Below are 24,544 nucleotides of genomic sequence, written 5' to 3' on the forward strand. Positions count from 1 at the left end.
AAGTGGGAGCTGGGGTAGGGAACGGGCTTAGGTCAGGCGTGTCTTTGAGAAAAATTTGCTTCTAATCACAAATAAGATGCCCCAAAGACTGAGGTCCCGCGTTTGTGAGTGAAGAGCAGAGAAGAGAAGACGGGATGGATGGACAGATGCAGACGCAGGCAGAGGGAGAGAAAAGCACTGATTCTTTAACCACATCGTGTCTGGACTTGGGATGGCAGTGGGCTTTATTTTGTTCTTGTTTTTTGCCTATGATGCTAAGCTTGAAGTTCCCTACCAGAATTATGTGTCTGTTCATGTATTAAAAACAAATTTTAACCCACAACAAATATTTATTTTAAAATGAGGAATAACTCATTAATCCCTAAGGCGCCTCCTTACGCAGCTGGGAGCCTGGCCGTCTGCATTCCAGCCTCCTGCGTGCCAAGACCCCTTCTCGCTCCCGGGGTTCCCAGCCAGCGGCTAGCGCCTCTTCCCCCGCACGCCGCCTGTCTGGTTGCCATGGAGACACACCTGGCTGTTCGGGGACCTGAGAGTCTCCGGTCAGGGAGCTGGAACCCGGCGAGCCAACCTCTGCTACAGGCAGCGAGCGGGAGGCGGAGCCAGGGGAAGCGGCGCCTGTGCTGAGAGGCCCAGCGGACCCTGCAGAGGCCCCCTGCCCCGCTGGCTCCGCCCCCTGCAGCCCCCACCCCGGGTGGTAGAAATACAGGCGCCGCCGCCGCCGCCGCCGCCGCCCACTGCGCTCGGACCTGGCCGGGACGAGACCGCTCAGGCCCAGCTTGTGCGCGCTCCGTGCCAATGGCTGACGGGCTCTTTCAGCGCAAATCCTGGGGCGCGGAGCCGATGCGCCCGGACTCCGACCCCGAGTCTGAAGGCCTGTTTGACAAGCCTCCTCCAGAAGAGCCGCCCGCCACCCGTGCGCCCAGGTCCGCGTCGGCCACGGGCAGGAAGGGGCCTCGGCGAGCCGGCGGGAGGGCGCAGGGGCCACGCACCGGGCAGTCCCTGAAGGCTGCCGCGCGCCCCCCGCCCAAAGAGGAGGCGCCTGCCCTGGACGAGGGCTGCTATCTCGACCACTTCCCGCACCTCTCCATCTTCATCTACGCGGCCATCGCCTTCTCCATTACCTCCTGCATCTTCACCTATATCCACTTACAGCTGGCCTGAGTGGCCGGCGCGGGGCCGGGGAGGCGGGGAGGCAGCAGGGGGGAGGAGCCCAGCATTGTGTTTGGGAGACGCGCCGCACACCCTTCACCCAGCTTTCGTTGCGTGTTCCTTCTCTGTTGTTGCTGTCTTTTATCTAGCTGTCCATCAGTGGGAAGATTCCAGGTACTGGCCCGTAGTGAAATCAGTGGCGGGAGTGGGGTGCTATTTGCAGCTACAGGTAGGGGACGGGGCACATTCAGCACCCGGCGTTTAGAGGTGCGCTTGAACCCCATTTGTAATTAAGACGATGTCCCTGAACCCTATTGTTTTGTGACGTGGAGCACGCACAGAGAGCCCAGCAATCTTTTAAAAGAGGAGGCAGCCCCGGGCCTCGCAGAGAAGGGCCCGCGGGGAGGGTGGGCGACCCGGCTCGGGCTGCGCTGGAGCCCTGTGATGTTGCATCGCCCCCGGGGGCAGCCACCATGTGTCGGAGCTGGCGCAGTCAGAACTCAGAGCGCAGGGAGCCGGCGGACCTGGGCACGCAGCGCGGGCACCACAGGAGCTCCGGACAAGGTGAGTGGCGCGTGTCCGGTGACGTGCCGCGTCCCCCAGGGTCTCCACTGACTCGGAGTGTGCGTTTTTCCTGCCTTAGGGCTTTGCTGCGGCTGCCTGATGGAGCCGAGAGCTGTAACCAGAAGAGCTGTCCCACCAGGATGCCACGCTCGGGACGTGTCCGGGGCTGCGTGGGACCCGCGACTGTGGAACTCCCGGGACGCAGGCTCGGACCTCATGTGTCCGCGGAATGAGACTGGGGACGGGCGCTGGCTGGGGTCCACGGAAGGACTGTCCTAGGGGACTGGGGATATGCGGAATTTGTCACTGTTCTGGTTGGGGCTTATCATTTCAGACCCAAATGGGCTGATACCAGCACCCATGGTAGCAGGTTATTCACCCACTGTCGTCTCTGTTTACTCCCGAAAGTTGACCGTCCAAGGGCATCCTCAGCCACCGCAACTCCTTTACCCGACAAGTGTAACTGCGTGTATTCTGATGGAATAAATCACCTCTTCATCTCCTGTATTTTCAGTTCTCCATTAATTTCCAACCATGCAGTGGGCCCAAACTCCCTAGTCTGCTCCAACTGTTAACCCACCATCTTCCTAACACCCCACAGCCCCTGATAAACACTTCACCCTATGACCCAGCATTCCGGCATTCGGCACCTCCCTACATAGCTACGCAAACCTCAGTGGCATTTTTCTTCATATCAAATCCCCATAACACGCAAGCATCCAGTGCTACCGCCGCTGACAGCAGTCTGCCACTAGCCCACCCTGGAATTAGCTCCTGCTCCTCAGGAACAGTTCCCACTTGCCTTTATTATCAAGGCACTTCCGATTTAGTACAACCCCCCAACTCAACTCAGGACCTTGTCCCCTGATCCACCTGGCCTGGGTCTTTATGAATTCAGATGTTTTCCACTATCAGGGCCCCGTCATTTCCCACTTCTGACTGCTCGTCATCCATCACTGTGTGATCTGATAGCTTGCCCTCTACACTGGATTTCAGTGCCGCGAGTGTGGGATCCTGTGCTGTCAGCCCATGCTTCAGACCAAGATTATTAGAGTAACTGCTCTCCAACAGTCAGTGGAACTGTTCCCCCAAGATCACACCTCCAAGGTGACACATCTCTGTTTTCCAGCTTTCAGTTGGATCTTTGTTCCCCAGATAGCCCGCAACAGCGAGGGCTGAGCCCATACGGGATGCTGGCGTGGCAGACAGCGGCTTCACACACTACACCATGTCAGCAGGCAGATGCAGCACCTTAATAAACAACCCCAGGGAAAGCGCCGTGGCTCACTTGGTTAATCTTCCGCCTGCAGCGCCGGCATCCCATATGGGTGCCGGGTTCTAGTTCCACCTGCTCCTCTTCCAGTCCAGCTCTCTGCTGTGGCGCCGGAGTGAGGATGGCCCAAGTGCTTGGGCTCCTGCATCCACATGGGAGACCAGGAAAAAACACCTGGCTCCTGGCTTTAGATCGGCGTAGCGCCGGCTGTAGCAGCCATTTGGGGGGTGAACCAACAGAAGGAAGACCTTTCTGTCTCTGTCAAATAAATAAAAAAAATAAACAACCCCATGAAACAGCATGTGATAGGAAGAAAATAGCTCCCCCCAAAAAACCTGAAGTGTCATGAATGCTGCATTCACTGTCAGCAGATCACAAACGATAATGGAGAGCCAGGTGGGCAATTGTCCCACTATGTACTGCATCGCTGGGGTAGATAGGTACCAGGACACAAAGTGAGCAGTGGTTTCTGAATACTATTGGGGAAGACAGTTGGGATTTAGCTATCTGGCACGGCATGGTGAAGCCAATAAAGCTTCAGCTGTTGTCTCCTCACTAGGTAGCCTGCACTCCTATGATTATCTCAATATGCTGCTCGCACCAGGCCTGTGGCTGCTGTAACTTGGCTTAAAATGCCAGAACCGCTTTCACAGTTCTGGAAGTCAGAAATCCAAAATCAAGGTGTCAGCAGGGCCATACTCCCTCTTGAGGGAGAATCTGTCTTTTGCCTCTTCAAGCTGGCGGTGGCTGCTGGCATTCCTTACTTGCTGGCATTATTCCTCCTTTGTGGTCAGAAGGCCTCCCACTCGTCTCAAATCGCTCTCCTTTGAATTATTTGAAATGCAGGCTGACAGAAGAGGCAGATCTCCTATCCACTGGTTCACTCCCCAAACACCAGCGAGGGCCAGGTCAGCAGGCTTCTCTAGTGGTGGCCTAGCTGGCTGCACCCTGCCTCTGCTTTCCTTAGAAGGACAGTTATTGGATTCATTGCCTGCCCAGGGAATTCAGGATGATTCCTATCTCCAGAGCCCAAATTTAATTACACCTGCTAAGACCCTTTTACCAAACAAGGCAACATTCACAAGTTCCAGGAATTAGGACGTGTCTTTGAAGGAATCACTCACTACTCAATCCACTACACTAGGAGATTCTGACTAAGCTACCAATGTGAAAACGGTATTCAAGGGGTAAAATGCCACACCGAGGAAAGAAACATACTGTATTATAAACAGTAGAAAATAAAAAACCAAGCTTTAAAAAATGCATATATTTAATGTACAGGATTTGTAAAAAGGACTTCTTGATAATAAACATATTCCTGGTAAATACAAGCTTTCAAAATCTATGAATAATCACAAATATTAACACCCAAGTTACTTCTTCTCTACATCAAAGACAAACTCCAAATCTGTTCTTTGGGAAGACATGGAGGGAAAGCAATATCTAAAAAGCAACACTACCTACATTTCTCCCCTTTCCTTGTGTGATCCAAGGATACAGAATATTTGACGCCTATGAGAGTGACAAATAATTTAATTAAATATTACATATAAGGCAGATTCCAAAACTACCTGAAGTATCAGAGAATTGGCATAAGCACCTAATACTAAATATAAATTCCACTATAGGGTATGCTCCATGCTTGCTTTTCTGTTCCAGTGACATCCACTTTTTTGTCCAAGGTCTTCTGCTGGACTCCAAAATACTAAGTTGTTTAACATCACCAGAGCCTTAGTGATGGAAAGGATTGACTTTGAAAACAAAACAAAACAAAACAAAAACCAGCTTCTTTCTTTAGTGAAGATCAAAATTGTCTTCTTATACTACTTGCTCTTTAAAAGTTACCAATTTCCTCATGTACGAAGAGTTACCAGGCAAGAGGAAGCACTGCTGCCTGAGGCACACTGCAGGGACCGGTTAACCACGGAGTCATCTGCTTAGCCCATCTCAGCCACAGAACGGGCCCAAAGGGTCAAGGCCACAAAAAACTCACGACTGACACACAACTTCACAAATATTTCTGACTGGCCATGAGTTCACTTATTCATTTATGCACCCAACTGTGCTATTACTGAACCAAGAATCTCTTCCCACCTGTTAGCGGCCTCTAAGGAAAAGATCTTTATAGGCCAGTTTCAAGGTAGTACAGAGATCTTTCAGGAGACTGCATCAAAAAAGAGGAAGATGTGGAATATAATCAGGTGAACAAAACCTAGTAAGATACGTGGTTGGCCTGGACAGTCACTGCTGTAAGGTCCTTACCACTCTATTTTTGATAGCTTCTTTCTTTTTTACTAATGAGAACTTAAGATATCTTCAGTTTTTTACTTTCTCTTTCCACATTGTCTCTAATGTTCTGCAGCTTTCTGGAGTTCTGGACCAGAAACACCAAACCCTCCCTAAAATCATTAGTTCCACGATCTCTGCCAACATTTTCAAGTTCATCAAACAGAGTCAATGTCTGTCTGAGTTTGGCCTGAACAATTTTTTGTTCTTCTAATTCTGCGAGAAGGGCCTCCCTGGTACGTAACTCAGTCTTATACTTTTCCTGTAACTGTTCAATCTCTTGCTGGAGAAGCTGGATTTCTTCCTCACTACAAGGATGCGACTCTTGACATTTATCTTCAGGAAGCAAGATGTGGGGGGGAATACGCAAAATCAACTGCAAAAACAGCTCCTCCATTTTGCCAAAAAGGTTATCGAAGCGTCCTTTCATGAAGCAAAGAAACTTCTCTGTGCATTTACGAATCTGGACAGGGCTGATCTCGCAGCCGGGGATGCCATCCAGCTTCTTCAAGATGACCTGCTCCACAGCCTGCATCACCTCAAACAGGTAGTCCTGAAATGCAATGTAGATCCTGAGCATGCACGTCTGCGGGGTGAAGCCGAAGAACTGGGCCTCATAGGTCATCGGATCAACAGACATCGCGGCGTATCTGGTGATGTTATTTCTGATTGTTAAAGATCTGCAAATGTAAAAGGGAAATTTCACTTGGATAAAAAAAAAATCTGAGGAATGTAATAAAGTACATTACAGATAGCAAACAAAGAAAAGCTAAGGCATCTGTAGTAACAACAGCCTCTTGCCCTTCAGTAGCCTCCATCTCCACTGTTTGGCCACCTCACTAGATTATCTGTGAACACCCCTACGCCAGCCCCTGCCAACTGCTTCTCCTTCTGGCCCACGACTCTGTATGCGGTCCTTCTCACTCACACTCTCACATTACGCCCTCTGACCCTGTCACTCGTGCTCTCCCACTTCACTGCTTTCCCTATTTACTGTAGGCCCCAAGATCTATCACTTGAATCACCCCATCACCAATGTCCTGAATCCCCTTATCTTTCAATCTAATCATCTGAAAAACTCCCTATTAGATAACCTCTTGTCAGCTTTATAACCTTGACTTATTTTTTGAAAGGTCTAGGAGCCAGGGCCGGTGCTGTGGTATAGCGGGTAAAGCTGCCACCCTGCAGTGCCAGCATCCCATATGGGTGGCAGTTTGAGACCCGGTTGCTCCACTTCCAATCCAGCTCTCTGCTATCGCCTGGGAAAGCAGAAGATGGTCCAAGTTCTTGGGCCCCTGCACCCATGTGGAAGACACAGAAGAAGCTCCTGGCTCCTGGCTTTGGATCAGCACAGCTCTAGTCATTGTGGCCATCTGGGGAGTGAACCAGCAGATGGAAAACCCCTTTCTCTCTCTGCCTCTCAAATAAAAAAAATATATCTTAAAAAAAAAAAAAAAAAAAGGTATGGGAGTCATTCCTTTCAAAAGTAAACATCTAGGGAAATATGATCCTGCCCCCCTGTCTGACCACTAGTAACCACATGGTTGTTCCCTGTAAGTATCTTCTATATGCAGAATTGAGTTGGTGACCATTCCTATTTCTTGGTCCATGCTAGATACTCTTATCTCCGACCCTTCATCTCATCTCTCATCCATAACAGGAACCTAACCTAGTGTTTTTAACACATGCCATTTCAATTCATCTTTGCCTTTAATAGCTGCTAGATGAGGCCAGCGTGTGGTGTATTAGATTAAGCAGCTGAATGCCAACATCCCATACCTGAGTGCTGGTTTGAGATCTCGCTGCTCCACTTCCAATCCAGCTCCTTCTAATGGGCCTGGGAAGGCAGTGGAAGACAGCTCAAGTGCCTGGCTTCCCTGCCATCCATTTGGGAGGCCCGGATGGCGCTCCTGGCTCCTGGCTTTAGTGTGGCCCAGCCCAGCATTTGCCACCATTTGGGGAATAAGCCGCTGGATAGAAGATCTCTCTCTCTGCCTTTCAAATAAATAAATGTGTCTTAAAAATAGGCACTAGATAGCTGGCGCCGCAGCTCACTAGGCTATTCCTCCGCCTGCGGCACCGGCACACCAGGTTCTAGTCCTGGTTGCTCCTCTTCCAGTCCAGCTCTCTGCTGTGGCCCAGGAAGGCAGTGGAGGATGGCCCAAGTGCTTGGGCCCTGCACCTACATGGGAGACCAGGAGGAAGCACCTGGCTCTTGGCTTCGGATCGGTGCAGCGCACCAGCTATAGCGGCCATTTGGGGGGTGACCCAATGGAAGGAAGACCTTTCTCTCTGTCTCTCTCTCTCTCTCACTGTCTAACTCTGCTTGTCCAAAAAAAAAAAAAAAAGGCGCTAGATATATATTCTTGAAAAACATAGTTTTGTATATTATCTTTACATTTTCATGTTTGCAATCATTTCATGTTATAGTCAAGTTTACTTTATTGGTTCTGACCCAAGTATTCCATCCATTTTATTTATATTTTAAAATATTATTTACTGAAGAGCAGAAAGATGAGACAGACAGTTATCTCCCATCTGCTAGTTTACTCCCCAGATGTCTGAAACAGCCCAAACTGGGCCAGGCCAATGCCAGGAGCCCAGTGCTCCATCTGGGTCTTCCATGTAGGTAGCAGGAACCCAAGTACTTGAGCCATCACCTGCATCTCCCAGGGTGCACATTAGCAGGAGGCTGGAATCGATGGAGCGGGGCACGGAAGCCAGGCGATGTCTTGTGGGATGAAGGCATCTCAAGGAGCATCCTACCCATCGTCAGTTTTATCATTTGCATACACCACACTTGCCTTGTGACAGACCCCTGGTCTGCCTCCGGCATCTCACCGCCAGAAAACTGTGACAAGCACTTGCGTAGGAGGTCTCCCTTGGGCCTGGCAGGGCCTTTGCTCAGGCAACTGCTGGGCCACAGTTTACTGAAACACAGTTTCACTAAATATTCCTAAATGAGCGCCAGCACATCCAGACTGGCTTTACACTCACTCGCAGCACGTAAGTAAGTTTCTCTCATATCTTTGTCAGCCCTTGACAAACTCAACATTCTACCTGTTGCCAATTTGGTATGTGTGAAATTGCTGTATATTTTCAAAAACCAAAACACCTAGCCCCACACACTGGTCGGACACTACAAACTACCTACATCTCTCTCCCCAGGCCCCCGATGTCTACACTACTCTGAGTTTACTATTCTGAGAGTAGGACAGTCTCCTTATTCAAACGGCTGGATCATTTTGAACTCCCCCAAAGACGGACCAAAGCTTCGACAGGAAGCACGGACAATCTGCACCCTAAGATTCTCTGAAATCCTTGCCTGGCCATTTCCAACAATCCTAGACTGTTTTATCAAGCCCCTACACTGAAAGACCCACCCTTGAAGCAAACCTTCCATTTAAAAAAAAAAAAAAAAAAATCCGATCTTGCTTTTCTTCTCTACCAGGCACGGCCGAAGCTCTGTCGAGGTTCCATCACTGTTTTATCAACAAGCCGTGAGGGTGATGCTCGGGGGGGGGGGGGGGGAGGGTTTCACCTGCACCCTGGGAGATGCAGGTGATGGCTCAAGTACTTGGGTTCCTGCTACCTACATGGAAGACCCAGATGGAGCACTGGGCTCCTGGCATTGGCCTGGCCCAGTTTGGGCTGTTTCAGACATCTGGGGAGTAAACTAGCAGATGGGAGATAACTGTCTGTCTCATCTTTCTGCTCTTCAGTAAATAATATTTCACATCCTTTATAGAAACCACCCCAGCCTTCTATTTGATTCCTTTCTAAAGAGCCCGCAACCACGCCGGACAAGACCCAGAAGCCACAGGGCAGGAACCACTTCCGGCCGGAGCCCGCATCCCGTCGGGCCCCGCGGCCCCGCGGCATGCCGGGACCTTCAGGTAGGAGCTAGCGGCCAGGCCGGCGGCGAGGCGGACCCGGCAGGCCGCCCCGTCGCCCCCGCTAGGATGCCTAGTCCAGTCCCGCCCCTTTTCCGCGCTTCCTCAGAGAAAATGCAGCCCCGTGGCACCTACCGTTGCGGCCTGCAGGGCGATGAGGTCCACCAGACACCGACTTCCCGCCACCTCCTTTAAACTACCGCTAGCTGCCGGAGATGGGCGGTGGCGAGAGCTGACCCAAATGCGGACCGGTGCGCGCCTCCGCGAACGAAAGCAAAGGCGGGATGCTGTCCCTCTCCTGATTGGCTGGCTGTCCGGTCGGGCAGGGGCATCCTGATTGGTGACGGAGAGGGGTCAGGTGGGAAAGCTAGCTGTGGCCAGCGGGGATTGGCAGAAGGTACCGACACTCAGTCGCTTCTCGCTGACGTCAGTGGGCGGAGAAGTAAGGCTGGGACGCCACGATTGGTAGCTGGCTGATTGCGCGGCGCTCATTGGACAGGAGCGAATAGGCTACCGCGGGCGCTAGGAGCCCGCCCCGGCGCCCGGGCCTATTGGCGGAAGGGGAAGTGGGGGGCAGGCGGCGGTGGGGAAGATGGCGTACCAGAGCCTCCGGCTGGAGTACCTGCAGATCCCACCGGTCAGCCGCGCCTACACTACCGCTTGTGTCCTCACCACCGCCGCCGTGGTGAGCAGCTGCAGAGCCACCTTCTAATTATCCGGGCTGAACATGACTGGGTCTCGCGGAAACTGGAGTTTGGGCTTCGGCAGGCCCGGAAGGGGCTGGTCCCAGGGGTGGGTGGAGGTCTACCAGGGCTCACTCTGGGTTGCGGAGCGACCCCAGGAAGATGTGCGGATCCCTGAGGGGTCGTGTCGGTTTCCGAGAGCGAAAAGTCGGACCAATAGCGGGTCAGAGCTGCGGGCGCCGCCCACCCAGGAGCTCCGGCGCTGGCCAGGTGGTAGCGCGGTGGTGACTGGTGGGACGCAGATCCGCGTAGCGAAGAAACTTAAGTATTGAGGCTAGAAAGTTGAGCATTGTAGGGAGGGAAATGTCTTAAAATAAAGAAGGGATTGGCCGGAGGAACAGTGGCAAGGTCTCCAGGGTTGGTTATTTGCAGGCACTGCCTTGTGTCACCCAGCTGTTGGAGTTGGCGCCCGTGTGATGAGCAGATTCTTAGCAACTGCGCCCAACTGTCCTGTGTCTAAAATATCACCGCCTGCCTGCCTCCCTTGTCGGCCTCAACTGTTGCAATCTAAAACTATTTTTTAAGACCTTCATTTGTAAATTCCTTTTCTGCCCCCTTTAAGCATTTTTATTTATTTATTTTTAATTCCAGAGACAGATATTCCATCTGCTGGTCCCCTCCTTAAATGCTGGCAACAGCCAGGGCTGGGCCAGACCAAAGCCAGGAGCCTGGATCTCAATCTGGGTCTACCACCTTGGCTGGCAGGGACCCAAGTACTTGGACCATCAGCTGCTGCCTCGCAGGGTGTACATTAACTGACAGCTGGACTCCAAAGCAGAAGCAGAACTTAAACTCAGACACTCTGATAATGGGATGTGGGTGTCTCATGTCATCTGCGGTGCCAGATGCCCACCTTGCAGTCTTTCCTTTCTAAAAAAAAAAAATTTTTTTTAAAGACTTATTTGAAAGGCAAAGTTACAGAGAGAAGGAGAAACAGAAATCTTTCACTTGCCAGTTCGCTCCTCTAATGGCTGCAACAGCCGGAGCTGGGTGGGTCCAAAGCCAGGGGCCAGGAGCTTTTTCCGGGTCTCCCACTTGAGTGCAGGGGCCCAAGGACTTGGGCCATCTTCCGCTGCTTTCCCAGGCCATAGCAGAGAGCTGCATTGTAATGGAGCAGCCAGGACTCAAACCGGGGCTGCTTTCCCAGGCCATAGCAGAGAGCTGCATTGTAATGGAGCAGCCGGGACTCAAACCGGGGCCCACATGGGATGCCAGCGTCTCAGGTGGAGGCTTCACCTATTACAGCACAGTGTTGGCCACCGTAAGAATTCTTACTTACACCTGGTCGACCCCAATCTTTCTAGTTTTGTATTATGTGTCAAAGAGCAAGAATTGTATCAATGTAGGGAATTCTTTACCAACCCTTTCTTCTGGCCCAAGAAGAAACACTTAAAGGAATTCAACCTGAGTGACTAAGAATTGGAATTTGTTACATCCTTTGTTATAAAGGATGGAATTGTGTTTCTTGATTGACGTGCTGAAAGCAGCTCTTTTTTCATTTCAGCAGTTGGAACTGATCACACCTTTTCAGTTGTACTTCAATCCTGAGTTGATTTTTAAGCATTTTCAAGTAAGTAGCCCAATGCAACTGTGAGGAATGGTCCCGTTTCTTCTCTTGCTTAATGTTTCGTAGCAAACCCTATCATATGCTGTCTCGAAAAATAACCCAGTGAAGATCTTTGACTTTAAGTCTGGTGAAGCAGCGATTCTGCAGCTTCACAGAGTCCCCTCAGGGTCACTTAGGGAACTTTTAAGAGATCCTCACACTCCTCATCGCGTAACCAAATCACAGTCAGCAAGGGTAGGAACTAAAAACCTGTATGCTTGTGATGGGTCTAGCTTCTGTATTTGTGTATCGCTGGTTTACAGTTAAGTGTTAGTAGTTTGGGAGGAGTCTGATGAGTCTCATGGAGTGACCTTATTTTGTTCATTCCCTACCTTGGCACAGCCACCACTTTGGTGTTTTCGCCATGGGCCAGTTCAAAAATTGAGTTGTTAGTGCTTTAAAAAATTGATCCATTTTCCAGGGGTCAGATCATGCTAACAAAACTCCAAAGAGCCAACATCTAAAACACCATGCTAGTTTATTAGATGACGGGGGAGTGGATTAAAATGCTGAGCTAGACATGTGTTTTCCTGCGCTAGGATGATGATTGAGGCTGAAGTTGGAGTGGAGGAGAGGCCCAAGCGGCAGTAGTTCTGCCTGTCTACACCCTCTCCCCTTTCTCCCAAGTGTGTTTCATTCCCTGTGCCCGTGCCTCTGTCTTGCCTTTCAAGGCGCATCTTTTGTGGGCCTGCTTGGATCCATTCTTTGCACTAGAGCATGTCTCACCCTTACTTGCAGTTATTCGTATGCTTGTCTCATTAGGATGAGGACCTTAAAGTCCTAGATGGAATTAATTTGTAGGACTGAGTGATTTCAACTGTAGTACTCACTAATTCTCAAGAACTTCATGATTCGGGACGCCGTCCTGTGATCTCACGTTGTTTCCTTCCTTCAGTGCTCTCATGGCTGTTGCTGGACCTGTAGCTCTAGCCAAGCGTTGCCTCCTGCTGCCTGCTTGGCTTGGCTTTGCCTGGGGTTGAGCTCTCAATGGCGCCGTGCATCTGCGTGTGAAGTTAGGAGTTCTAGATCTGAGATCAGAGTCTCCGCCTAGGAGCTGCCTGTCTTTAGGAAGGCCACTTTCAAGTTAGCCAAGTCTTTTAGTTTCCCTGTCTGTGAAATGGGGATAGTAGTACCAGCCTGCTTGTCTTACGGGAACTTAAGATCAAGTGAGATACTATACTGTGGGAGGAGCCTTAAATGCTCTACCGATGTGGGTTGTTGTAGGTATAGATGGGTTGGGTGAGGAAGGATAGGTCAGGGCTTTCACCGTGAAACCACTTAGGCTCTTAACTGTTAGAGCATTCGTTCTCGACTGGGGTTGACTGTTTAGATTAGAACTTGAATGTCTGCCTTAGAATTAGTCTTTCCTCTGGATATTTCTGACTACCTAATGTAGAACATTTCTTGCGATTTATGGTAGATCCCTGAAGTTTTTCTCTGGTATCTCTAGAGTATTCATTAGACTGTGCTACAACACAGATAGAAGCACTGTTTTCTAGTCTTCAAATTAACCTAGTCTTCCCATCAAACTTCTTCCATAATTTGCCTCACCATATGGTCTGAGCTTTTTTAGAGGAAATTAAAATTTCAAATGTTCTGTCCATATAAATTTCATGATCCAAATTATATCTTCCAGACTTTGAACTAGAGCAGCACAAAAATCCAGTGTTAGAGCATGTGCCTAGTTTTTGATTCAGAACAGACTTATTCCCCCATCCGTGGTCCTTGTGCCACCATTGTCATGGGATGTTTCTCCCATCTTAGTATAAAAATGTTTCCTGTTAATATATTTTACTTAATCCATCTTTCTCTTGATTTTTTTTAACAGATATGGAGGTTAATCACCAATTTCTTATTCTTTGGGCCCGTTGGATTCAACTTTTTATTTAACATGATTTTTCTGTATCCTTTATTAAGTGTATTTAGCATTAAAACTCCAGGCTTACTTAGGGAAATATAATAGGAAGTTGACACTACAAGTATTAATCCTGTCACTTATTTTTTTATTCAATCCTAGCTGTAACTTCTAGGTCAGTGGTACATAGAGTTGTTGGTTAAATTGTAATGTTTGGAACATGTTTGTACCCCACTGTTCAAATGGGAAGTTTAACCTTGAAAAGATGTCATTTCTGCCCTCAAATTGTTGACTGTTCTGATCAAGGGAGGGAGAATGGAGGCATACTTACAAAATAACAACAGGCAAAACTTGATAAGACAACCTGAATGCCGTAGAAATTGGGTTAACTTAGTGGGCACTCATTTGGGCATAGGCTCATGAGGAATGGGGAACTTGAAATCCCCCTGGATTTCGGTTACTGGCTCTACTGGCTGAAGACGCAGTGTCGTCATGTCTGCCGGGCTCGCCATGTTCTGGTCTGTCGGAAGAGAGAAGCAGCTGGGCTGTGGTGAAGTGGTTCTTGGGGCCGCTGAGCAAGGACATTGCTTCTCTACCCATTGCTCGCTCTGATTAAGACAGGACTGACAGCCCAGCTCACCTGCTGTGAACACAGGGCCTTCTAAAAGGGAGACCGTTCCTGTCCTAAGATGAGTTCCTGTGTCTCCCATGTAGCAGTCTGGTAAGTTTCTAATAAAGTGTTTTCATTGTAGTGCATCTTTACTGACCAGAGTAGAGAAATACTCAACTTGGCCTGGAACTGTAGTTTATCACGCAGGTTTTTGGGTAAGGATGTCTTCCAAGTAAGGTGGTGGAGAAGCAAGGATGTTGTGGATTAAGGTGTGGGGAAGACGATGCAAATTCGGAAAGGGTTAGCTGGTGCCCAGGAGCGTTCTTACGCAGCCTGTGCAGTGGTTCCCTAGCTGGAGTGCTAGTCGTGAGCCTGCCCAGAAGGCCTGGTAGGGAGTGATCCCGTTCCCAAGCATTCTTACAGAAGGGAAGGCCTGACTTCGTACAGATAATGTGGAACCTAACTGTACGTAAGTGATACCTTTTATTTTCTTCATATTTGTGTGCTTACCATTTTCTTAACTTGGAACTTAAGATATCGTTACTGTCGAATGCTAGAAGAAGGCTCATTCCGAGGCCGGACAGCAGACTTTGTATTTATGTTCCTTTTTGGTGGATTCTTAATGACTGTATCCTTCAACAGAACAGATGCGGCAAATGTTCAGGAACTCCCTGTGTCGTCTTAAAGCTTTTCATCTGTCTCCCATGATTCACCAGCTCTTTCGAACAAAGCGATAAAAGTAGACCTCCAGATTTTAGCTTCTGGGCACTGCCATTTATTTTACAGCGTGCTTTCTGCAACAGCTTGCCAAGCCTAGAGGTTGGACAGGATGCTTTTCTTTTTTCTTTTCTTGCTTTCTTTCTTTGTTTTAAAGATTTATTTTATTTATTTGAAAAGTAGAGTTACAGAGCAGAGGGTAGCTACAGAGAGAGATCTTCTATCTGCTGGTTCATTCCCCAAAAAGCCACAACAGACGATTCTGGGCCAGGCCAGAACCAGGAGCTTCATGTAGCTCTCCCACGTGGGTGCAGGGGCCCAAGGACGTGGGTCATCTTCTGTTTCCCCAGGTGCATTAGCAGGGAGCTGGGTTAGAAGTAGAGCAGCCGGGACTGGAACTGTTGCCCTTATGGGATGCTGGCACTGCAGGTGGTGGCTTAACCCACTATGCCACACAACACTGGCCCCACAGGATGCTTTTCTCCTCTGAGCAAAAAGCAGAGGAACTTTAACCCAGGTGGGTTACTGTTAAGCGTCTCAGTCGTATCATTGTTGAGTGTCTTTCACTTTTAAACCAGATTGCTAGAACATTTCGTCTTCATAAGAACTGATAATTTTTTTTTTTAAAGTCTGCTCTGTTGAACAGACGTGAACAGACGTGGACGGAGTCCTGTCTGAAAAGACAGTTTTGTGCCATTTGGCTTCATTCACCTGTAAAGGTGCTGATTGATGGTGAGTATGCTTTGGTGTAATTACTGGCCCAGAAATCAACACATTTTCCAAAGAGGCAAGAACTTCACCAAAGCAGAATGTGGATTTGGAGTAGCTGAAATCCAGACTATTCAGCCCAAGCAGGCAGGTTTTTGCATGACAGTTGTGGGTAATTATTTTTAGGCTTTTTTTTTTCTTTCTTTCTTTTCTGAAGATGTAACTGCTTGGCTTTTCCAATTCAGACTTTGCTTAGAGCACAGTTTTTGGTTCTCTTGTTCATTCTTCCCTACTATACTGTGAGTGTTGGTGTTTTCCTTAATGCCACTTGCTAGCTTTTTGGTTTGTTTGTGAGCTTAGTTTTCCTGGGCCAGGCCTTCACGATAATGCTGGTCTACGTGTGGAGCCGAAGGAACCCGTATGTCCGCATGAACTTCTTTGGCCTTCTCAACTTCCAGGCCCCCTTTCTGCCCTGGGTGCTCATGGGGTTTTCCTTGTTGTTGGGGAACTCGATCATTGTGGACCTCTTGGGTAAGAGTCTTACCGCTATTTCTGTTATTTGACCTGTAAGATTATTTTGTCACTATTTTCCATGTTTATTCTGTTTGGCCTCACGTACAGCCATTGCAAGATTGTTTAATAGTTGCATTTCAAAGACTGCAATATTGGCTCATTAACCTTTAGTAATCACATTTGTTCTAAGCGTAAGCAGTTTCTAGTGGTAGGCCCACCTGCGATTGAATTTTAATCCCTTGCCTCATCCTTGATTTCTCGCTGACTCTAGGTATTGCAGTTGGACACATATATTTTTTCTTGGAAGATGTGTTTCCCAATCAGCCTGGTGGAATAAGAATTCTGAAAACACCATCTATTTTGTGAGTATTTACCACCAGATTACGTGTTCCTTGCAGACCAACCAGGACAGGGCCCATGACCTGCATTTTCTTGGGGCTCCCAAGGCTCCTGGTACACAGGTCAGTAAATATTTGCACATTGAGCAATCAGCTGCATTGGTGGAGCATTTGCACTGGGCAGGAGCAGTCTCTGCCAGGGCATGGCAAGAGCAAGGGGAACAAGCTCAGGGTGTCACGGTGGGTGGCTCGGTAATCGCTGTCCTGATGACCAGAAACTCCTGGCTTTAGGAAAGCTGCTGTTCAAAAGGTGACATGGCAACATGAGCACAGCTGACTAGAGAAGTTTCTGGTGGTGGGATTTCTCGCCTGCCAAGCAGGCATTTCCAAGTAGAGCGGCAATGGCTTCGTTCCGCCGAGCAGCCCCATGATTTTTAAGCCAGTCTCTTCTCCTTTTTTGCGTTTCAGTTGCTTCAGTAGAGTTTTGATCACTAGGACCTTTCTGAATTCGGTGTCCTTGGGAGACACTACATTGGAAGGGGCTCACTTTGTGGGGGAGAGTTTTCATTATAGAGAGTTTGTTGCAGAATGAAGAGGTAAAATCATCCATAGATAATCCCACTATTCAGACATAGCATACTTTTTTATTTAAGATTTATTTTATTTATTTGAGAGGCAGAGTTAAAGGGAGAGGCAGAGAGAGAGAGAGCAGTCTTCCATCCATTTATTCACTCCCCAACTGGCTGCAATGGCCAAGGCTGGGCTGGGTCAGAAAAGACTGAACCAAAGCCAGGAGCTGCTTCTGCATGGGTTGAAGGATTTGGGCCATTTTCCACTGTATTCCCAGGCTCATTAGCAGGGAGCTGGACTAGCCTGGACTTGAACCAGCACCCATGGGATGCTGGTGTCACAGACAGTGGCTTTACCTGCTACCTGCTATGCCGGCCCCCACTGTTAACTTTTTCTTTCTTTCTTTCTTTTTTTTTTTTTTTTAATTTATTTATTTCCTTGAAAGTCAGAGTTACACAGAGAGATGAGAGACAGAGACAGAGAGACAGAGAGAGAGATCTTGCATCCGCTGGTTCACTCCCCAATTGGCTGCAACGGCCAGGAGCTGCGCCGATCAGGAGCCAGGAGCTTCCTCCAGGTCTCCCGTGTGGGTGCAGGGGCACAAGACCTGAGCATCTTCTGCTGCCTTCCCAGGCCACAGCAGAGAGCTGGCTCGGAAGTGGAGCAGCCAGAACTCAAACCGTTGTCCATATGTGGTGCTGGCACTGCAGGTGGCAGCTTTACCTGCTACGCCGCAGTGTGGGACCGTGCTCTACTTCTGATCCGGCTTCTTGCTAATGCACCTGGGCAAAGCAGCAGCAGATGGCCCAAGTGCTTGGGCCCCTGCACCCATGTGGAAGACCCAGATAAAACTTCTGACTTCTGCCTGGCCCGGCTGTTGTGGCCATTTGGGGAGTGAACCAGAGGGTGGAAGATCTTTATCTTTCTGTCTCTTCTCTCTTTCTCTTAATTTCCCTTTCAAATAAAATAAATAAATCTTTTAAAAAAATTTTAATTATTTGAAAGAGTTAGAGAGAAGTCCTCCATCTGATGGTTCACTCCCTAACTGGTCTCAAGGGGTGGCACTAGGCCAGACTGAAGCCAGAATCCTGTAACTCCATCCCGGTCTCCTATGTGGGTGCAGGGGCCCAAGGACTTAGACCATCTTCTGCTGCTTTCTCAGGGAGCTGCATTGGAATTAGAGCAGCTGAGACTTGAACCAGCACCCATATGGGATGCCAGCATTGCAGGCCATGGCTTACCCTGCTGTATCACAACTCCGGCCATGACACTGGATGCTAACTGCGGCCTCTTAGCACAGGGTTTTGATTTGTCATTTGTCAGCGGTGGTAATTATTTGATTGACTGATTAAGGCATCTGCCGGTCTTCACCATAGAGTTGCTCTTGTTCCCTTTGTACCTGTTGAGAGGGTACTTTGAAACTATATAAATAACTCTTTCCGTACCCAATTTCAATTCATTTAAATTTGCCTGGATTCTTGGTTTTTATATTTTATTTATGGATTACAACCCCTTGTTGTCATTGTTTGGATGTTCATATTATCCCAGATTGGGCCAATGGGAACCACTTCAAACTGTCCCTACTCCATTTCAAGACGTCCCTACCGTTATTATTTTTTTAGTAATTTATTACTTATTTTTAAGTATGTTTATTTGTGAGAGAGAGAGACAGAAAAACAGGGATCTCTAATATCACTGTTTTACTCTCCAAGTGCCCACAGTGCTGGGCATTGGTCAGGCTGAAGCTAAGTACTACAAACTCAATCGAGCCTCCCCTGTGGGTGCCAATAAGGACCTAACTACTGAGCCATCACTACCCCCAGCTCATCCTGTACTCTCCTTGTCCCAGTCGTAGCATCAGCTGCTTATTCTAGAAGCCCTGGTTGCTTTTTAGTGTAGAATGGTATTTAAAAGCCAAGGATTGGGTGCTAGATAATGCTTATTGCTGTTGGAGTGTTAAAATTCCCGGATCATCTCAGTGAACAGAGCAGTGGAATTGTGTGTGTGTATGTGTGTACATTTTTATTGTTAGGTCTCTAATGTTTTAAATTTTTTTTTTTTTTTAATTTTTGACAGGCAGAGTGGACAGTGAGAGAGAGAGAGAGAGAGAAAGGTCTTCCTTTACCATTGGTTCACCCTCCAATGGCCGCTGCAGCCAGTGCTCTGCGGCCGGCGCACCGCGCTGATCCTTAGCCGGGAGCCATGTGCTTCTCCTGGTCTCCCATGGGGTGCAAGGCCCAAGCACTTGGGCCATCCTCCACTGCACTCCCGGACCACAGCAGAGAGCTGGACTGGAAGAGGAGCAACCGGGACAGAATCTGGCGCCCCGACCGGGACTAGAACCCGGTGTGCTGGCGCCGCAAGGCGGAGGATTAGCCTAGTGAGCTGTGGCGCTGGCCAGGTCTCTCTAATTTTAAAAACATAAATTCTTACTGATATTGCCAGTTCTAATATGAAAGGTCTTGGGGCTGGCGCTGTGGCATAATGGATAAAGCCACCACTTGTAGTGCCTGCATCCCACATGGGCACTGGTTCAATTCTTGGCTGCTCCACTTCTGATCCAGCCTCTGCTAATGGCCCAAGTGCTTGAGCCCTGATCCATGTAGAATAGGAAGAAACCCCTGGTGGTCTGGCCCAGTCCTGGTTGTTACAGCCATCTGGGGAGTGAACCAGTGGATGGAAGATCTCTCTCTCTCTCTTTCCCTCTCTCTCTGTAACTCTGCCTTTCAAATAAATAAAATAAATTAAGGGCTGGCACTGTGGCGCAGCGGGTTAACACCCTGGCCTGAAACACCAGCATCCCATATGGGCACCTGTTTGAGACCTGGCTGCTCCACTTCCAATCCAGCTCTCTGCTATGACCTAGGAAAGCAGTGGAAGATGTCCCAGGTCCTTGGGCCCCTGCACCCACGTGGGAAACTTGGAAGAAGCTCCTGGCTCTTGGCTTCTGATCAGCGCAGCTCCGGCCATTGCGGCCAATTGGGGAGTGAACCAGCAGATGGAAGACCTCTCTCTCTCTGTCTCTCTGTCTCTGTCTCTCCTCTCTCTGTGTAACTCTGACTTTCAAATAAATAAATAATTAAATCTTTAAACATTAATTAAATAAATTTTAAAAACTAATATGAAAGATCTTCAGAAAGTTTATGGGAAGTGATTATGAGAAAACTATGCCTTGATTTCACTGTTTTTTTTTTTTTTCCTTTAAATGTGTTTATTTAAAAGGCAGAGATACAGAGAATGAGAGGAGAGAGAAAGAGACAGAGCTTTCATCTGCTGGTTTACTCCCCAGATGGCTGCAAAGGCCAGTGCTGGGCCAGGCTGAAGCCAGGAGCTTCTTCTGGGTCTCCCACATGGGTGCAGGGCCCTAGTACTTGGGCCATCTTCCACTGCTTTCTCTGGTGCATTAGCGGGGAGCTGGATCAGAAGTGCAGCAGCTGAACCTTGAACCTGCACCCATGTTAGATACTTTCTCTACAGGCAGTTGCTTAACCTTCTATGCCACAGCACCAGCCCCTGATTTCTCTGTTTTTTGTACCAAAGTAAATTTACCTTTTAAGTTCATTTTTCCACAGAATTTTGAAGTACCTTTTGTACAACTTCACATAGTTCATTCTAGTTTTTCCCTCAAATATTTTACTATGAAAAATTCCAAACTTACGGAAACTCAGAAAAAATTGTTCAGTGAACATCATTTACCCATGATGGGATATCTACAGTTAACATTTTACTGTTCTTGCTTTTTACATATCAGTCCTTCATCCAGCTTTCTAATCTGGTGTGCTCAGATTCTCTGTTTACTTTAGCATGTCATCGTTAACTATAATTCATATTTATAATACATAAACCTTTTTTTAAAAACATAGATTTATTTATTTAGTTATTTGAAAGGCAGAAAGAGGAAGAGACAAGAGATCAGACATCTGTTGGTTCACTCTCCAAATGGCTGCATTGGCTAGGGCTGGGCCAGGCCAAAGCCAGGAACCATGAACTCCATCCTGGTCTCTACATGGGTGTAAGAACCCAAGCACTTCCCAGGCACATTTGCAGGGAGCTGAATCAGAAGTGGAGCAGCAGCCCATGTGGGATGCCTGCACCACAGGTGGCGGCTTTACCTGCTACACCATGGTGCCAGGCCCAGTAAATCCCCTTTTAAACTCTTGTATATAGAAGTTTTCAGGGGCTGGTGCTGTGGCATAGTGGGTAAAGCTGCTGCCTGCAGTACTGGCATCCCGTATGGGCACCAGTTTGAGTCTTGGCTGCTCCACTTCCGATCCATCTCCCTGCCAATGCACCTGGGAAAACAGTGGAAGGTGGCCCAAGTGCTTGGGCCCCGGCATCCTCATGGGAGATCTGGAAGAAGCTCTTGGCTTCGGATTGGCCCAGCTCAGACTGTTGTAGCCATTTGGGGAGTGAACCAGCAGTTGGAAGATCTCTTCCCCCACCCACACCCTGTAACCCTGCCTTTCAAATAAATAAATAAATCTTTAAGGAAAAAAAATGTTTTCAAGGCTGGCATTGTGGTATACTGGGTTCAGCATCCTGTATTGGTGCCAGTTTGAGCTCTAGCTGCTCCACTTCTGATCCAGCTCTTTGCTAATGCACCTGGGAAAGCAGCAGAGGATGGCCCAAGCGCTTGGGCCCCTGAACCCACAGTGGAGACCCGGATGAAGCTCCGGGCCATTTGGGGAGTGAACCAGCAGATAGAAAATTTCTGTCTCTTCCCCTCTCTAATTCTGCCTTTCAAATAAATAAATCTTTTTTTTAAATTTCAAATACATTTCTAATGTTATCAACTGTTGACATTAGGATTCTATATGAGTGCAAATAGAAGATACTGTTTAATGGGTCATTCTTTAATTAGATTATGAATTACTATGTAATACACGTGTTTAAAAAGTCTTGGATATTTACTATCCCTTCTTATGTTCTTTTAAAGATTTATTTATTTATTTGAAAGCAGAGTGACAGAGAAAATCTTTGGTCTGCTGGTTCACTCCCCCGATGGCTGGAACAGCCGGGGCTAATCTAGGCTGAAGCCAGGAGCCTGGGATGCCATTTGAATCTCCTCTGAGGATGGAAGGTGCTCAGGCACTTGGGCCATCCTCCACTGCTTTCCTGGGCTCACTTCCAGTGAGCTGGATCAGGAGCAGAGTGGCCAGGACTTGAACAGGCACTCTGATGTGGGATGCCAGCATCATAAGTGGCAGATAACCCACTGCACCAAAAGAGTGGCTCCCCTCTTAACCATTTGTAAATGTGCAGCTCTGGGGCACTAAGTACATTCACACTGTTGTGCTACCATGACCACCATCCATACAAGTCTTTTTTTTTTTTTTTAAGAGAGAGATTTATTTATTTGAAAGAGAGCGAAAGAGGTCTTCCATCCACTGGTTCACTCCCCACATGGCCACAGTGGATAGCTGGGACAATCCAGAGCCAGGAGCCTCTTCCGGGTCTCCCACACTGGTGCAGGGGCCCAAGGACTTTGGCTATCTTCCACTGCTTTCCCAGGCCATCAGCAGGGAACTGAATTGGAATTAGAGTAGCCAGGACTTAAACTGGTGCCCATATGGGAATCCAGTGCAGCAGGGGGTAGCTTTATCCACTACACTACAGCATGAGCCCTGAAGTCTTTTTAATCTTGCAAAACAAGCTCTGTACCCATTATACAGTTTCCCACTTCTCCTTCCTTCAAGTCCCTGGCAAGCATCCTACTTTTTGTTATGATTCTGACTACTTAGGTACTTCATGTGAACAGAATCATACAATATTTGTGACTGGCTTGTTTCATTTAGCATAATGTCATCAGGGGTCTTCCATGCTGTAGTATGAGTCAAAATTCCCTATTTTGTTAGGCTGAATAATACTACATTATTTGTGTGTACCACATTCTGTGTATCCATCTATTGATGGACACTTGGGTGATACCTTGGCCATGAGGAGACGTTTATGATAAATTCCATGAAAGGCGGGTTACAAAGCAAGTCATGTGATCTAACTTTTGCAAAATTACCAGTCATTTAATTATCCTAAAATAATTAAAGCAATACTAGTTATCTTTGGAGATTTAGGATATTCTGTTCATACTTATTTATTCTTTTCTCTATGATTAACATGTGTTGCTTTTGTAGTTAAAATTGGTAAAGGAGGTAAAAGTGAATACAAATGTTAAATAATGAGGGATGACTGATTGGCAGAGGGTATTATGCTTGTCCATTGCTGGAAGCCCAGCTGACCTTGTGTTGCCAGGACCTGAGATGACTCTGCGACTAAACTGTGTCTGTCACCTGTCTTTTAGGAAGGCTATTTTTGATACACCAGATGAGGATCCAAATTACAATCCCCTACCTGAAGAGCGGCCAGGAGGCTTCGCCTGGGGTGAGGGCCAGCGCCTTGGAGGTTAAAGCAGTGCCAATAACGACACCCAGCTGGGGAGAACTCAGTGAATCACCCATTGGGATTCTTTTATCCTTTGTTGCAAAAGTGTGGACACTTTTGACAGCTGTGACAGATTTTAACTCCAGAAGCACTTTATGAAATGGTACACTGACTAATCCAGAAGACATTTCCAGCAGCCTGCCAGTGGTTCCTCACTACACTGGTACTGAAAGTGTAATCTCTTGGAGCCAAAAAACTGGAGAAACAAGTATCCTGCAGCCTCTGTCAAGTACATGAGTACTTAAGTTCTATGGTATAAGGCAGGGCTTTTGCTTCCTCCTCCTCTTTGATAGACGAGGCCACGGTGTAAATGGAAGTTTCAGAGAGGACAAAATAAAACTGAATTCCATCTCTCTCTCGCTGTATTAAAGCTTTTGTGTGTGATCTTTTAAATTACGGCAGTGTATTCTAGCTCTCGTGCACAGATCAGAGCTGAGAACAGTTTCCACGCCTGCTTTCCTGTGTCTGCACAGCTTTCGACTGGATTTCATGCGAAGATTGGAAACTACATGGCTGTTACGCTGTGGCTGTGGCCATCTTATTCAGAATGCTAACTTAAGTAGGAAGAAGATGTCCTTCTGTCATCCAGATAGTTTGTCCTCCATCTGGGTCTCTGTAAAACTCCAGGTTGTCAGGTCTGAGGGTGAAGGTGTTGGGGTGGAACTCGACTGTAGAGTCAGCAGCCAGCAGAGAGCTAATGTGACATCTTTTTTACTCTGCTCACGTTTCTCTACTAAAAGATATCGAGGGAAAGACCAGTAATAGCCACAGATTTGGAAAACTAAAGGATTTTCGTTAGAGTCAGAACGCATGTTAGAATGTTGACTTTGGAGCCAGATGAACAGGTACTAGTTAGGCAGGCGTGTGTTCTGCCTGCATCTTTGGCTGGTTAACAGTTGTCATTTGTTTCGTGAGAAACTTTCCAGAGCCTAGTGCCGGGGTTTACCTTCCCAATCAAGGGGAAATTTTACAGGGTCCCTCAACGAATAGCCACTTAATGCCTGTGGTTCAGTAAACACTTGTCCAAAATACTGGGTCTCCACAGGTTTTCATTCACACTGCTTGAAGTAATTCAGAACATGGGAAAGTTAGAAGACCCCTAAGAAAAGACTTCAGATACTTTCATTAAATGTAGGCATGGGACCTTTTCCCAAAACAGGATTTTCACCGGTTGTTCCATCTTGGTTAAGGAGTAGCTTTCTCTAGTGTGACATTCTCAGAGTGAGTGATACAGGTTTAGATTGAGCGTACTAACCGTCCTAAATGGGAATGTTCAGATTG

General features: G+C 47.9%; 3 protein-coding genes across 8 annotated transcripts; 2 read left to right on the forward strand and 1 right to left on the reverse strand.

The window, feature by feature from the left end:
• The first annotated feature begins 595 nt into the window (after positions 1 to 595).
• LOC100346308 (uncharacterized) lies at positions 596 to 2,220 on the forward strand. The gene is made up of 2 exons (XM_008270851.4): positions 596 to 1,713; positions 1,793 to 2,220. Exon 1 carries the CDS (start codon positions 796 to 798, stop codon positions 1,159 to 1,161), a length of 366 nt encoding a protein of 121 aa, XP_008269073.1. The 5' UTR covers positions 596 to 795; the 3' UTR covers positions 1,162 to 1,713; positions 1,793 to 2,220.
• Positions 2,221 to 4,238: 2,018 nt separating this feature from the next.
• Positions 4,239 to 9,578, reverse strand: MIS12 (MIS12 kinetochore complex component). Of its 3 annotated transcripts, none has more exons than XM_008270850.4 (3): positions 9,010 to 9,139; positions 7,052 to 8,813; positions 4,239 to 5,952 (listed from the first exon to the last, which is right to left on the reverse strand). In XM_008270850.4, exons 2-3 carry the CDS (start codon positions 7,225 to 7,227, stop codon positions 5,292 to 5,294), a joined length of 837 nt encoding a protein of 278 aa, XP_008269072.3. In that variant the 5' UTR covers positions 7,228 to 8,813; positions 9,010 to 9,139; the 3' UTR covers positions 4,239 to 5,291. The 3 variants fall into 3 exon arrangements, with proteins under 3 accessions (XP_008269072.3, XP_069917365.1, XP_008269071.1); XM_070061264.1 differs by having other exon boundaries at positions 7,052 to 8,820; XM_008270849.4 differs by lacking the exons at positions 7,052 to 8,813; positions 9,010 to 9,139 and adding an exon at positions 9,301 to 9,578.
• Positions 9,579 to 9,608: 30 nt separating this feature from the next.
• DERL2 (derlin 2) lies at positions 9,609 to 23,628 on the forward strand. 4 transcript variants are annotated; one of them, XM_002718841.5, is made up of 7 exons: positions 9,609 to 9,850; positions 11,413 to 11,478; positions 13,343 to 13,416; positions 14,514 to 14,607; positions 15,740 to 15,935; positions 16,189 to 16,279; positions 23,124 to 23,628. In XM_002718841.5, exons 1-7 carry the CDS (start codon positions 9,758 to 9,760, stop codon positions 23,227 to 23,229), a joined length of 720 nt encoding a protein of 239 aa, XP_002718887.1. In that variant the 5' UTR covers positions 9,609 to 9,757; the 3' UTR covers positions 23,230 to 23,628. The 4 variants fall into 4 exon arrangements, 2 of the variants coding, with proteins under 2 accessions (XP_002718887.1, XP_051681286.1); XR_007911447.2 differs by having other exon boundaries at positions 9,692 to 9,850; positions 16,189 to 16,378; XR_007911449.2 differs by lacking the exons at positions 13,343 to 13,416; positions 14,514 to 14,607; positions 15,740 to 15,935 and having other exon boundaries at positions 9,692 to 9,850; positions 16,189 to 16,378.
• The last annotated feature ends 916 nt before the right edge of the window (positions 23,629 to 24,544 follow it).

This window comes from Oryctolagus cuniculus, chromosome 17 (assembly GCF_964237555.1).
Source record: "Oryctolagus cuniculus chromosome 17, mOryCun1.1, whole genome shotgun sequence".
Classification (NCBI taxonomy): domain Eukaryota; kingdom Metazoa; phylum Chordata; class Mammalia; order Lagomorpha; family Leporidae; genus Oryctolagus; species Oryctolagus cuniculus.

Excerpts from the sequence above, each read along its gene's own strand:
- LOC100346308 (XM_008270851.4), top strand. The coding sequence starts at position 796 with ATGGCTGACGGGCTCTTTCAGCGCAAATCCTGGGGCGCGGAGCCGATG.
- MIS12 (XM_008270850.4), bottom strand. The coding sequence starts at position 7,227 with ATGGTGGCAAATGCTGGGCTGGGCCACACTAAAGCCAGGAGCCAGGAG. Across the intron at positions 5,953-7,051 it reads GATCTCAAACCAGCACTCAG|ATCTTTAACAATCAGAAATA; the intron begins GTATGGGATGTT and ends TTACATTTGCAG.
- DERL2 (XM_002718841.5), top strand. The coding sequence starts at position 9,758 with ATGGCGTACCAGAGCCTCCGGCTGGAGTACCTGCAGATCCCACCGGTC. Across the intron at positions 11,479-13,342 it reads TGATTTTTAAGCATTTTCAA|ATATGGAGGTTAATCACCAA; the intron begins GTAAGTAGCCCA and ends TTTTTTTAACAG. Across the intron at positions 13,417-14,513 it reads TTATTTAACATGATTTTTCT|ATATCGTTACTGTCGAATGC; the intron begins GTATCCTTTATT and ends TTGGAACTTAAG.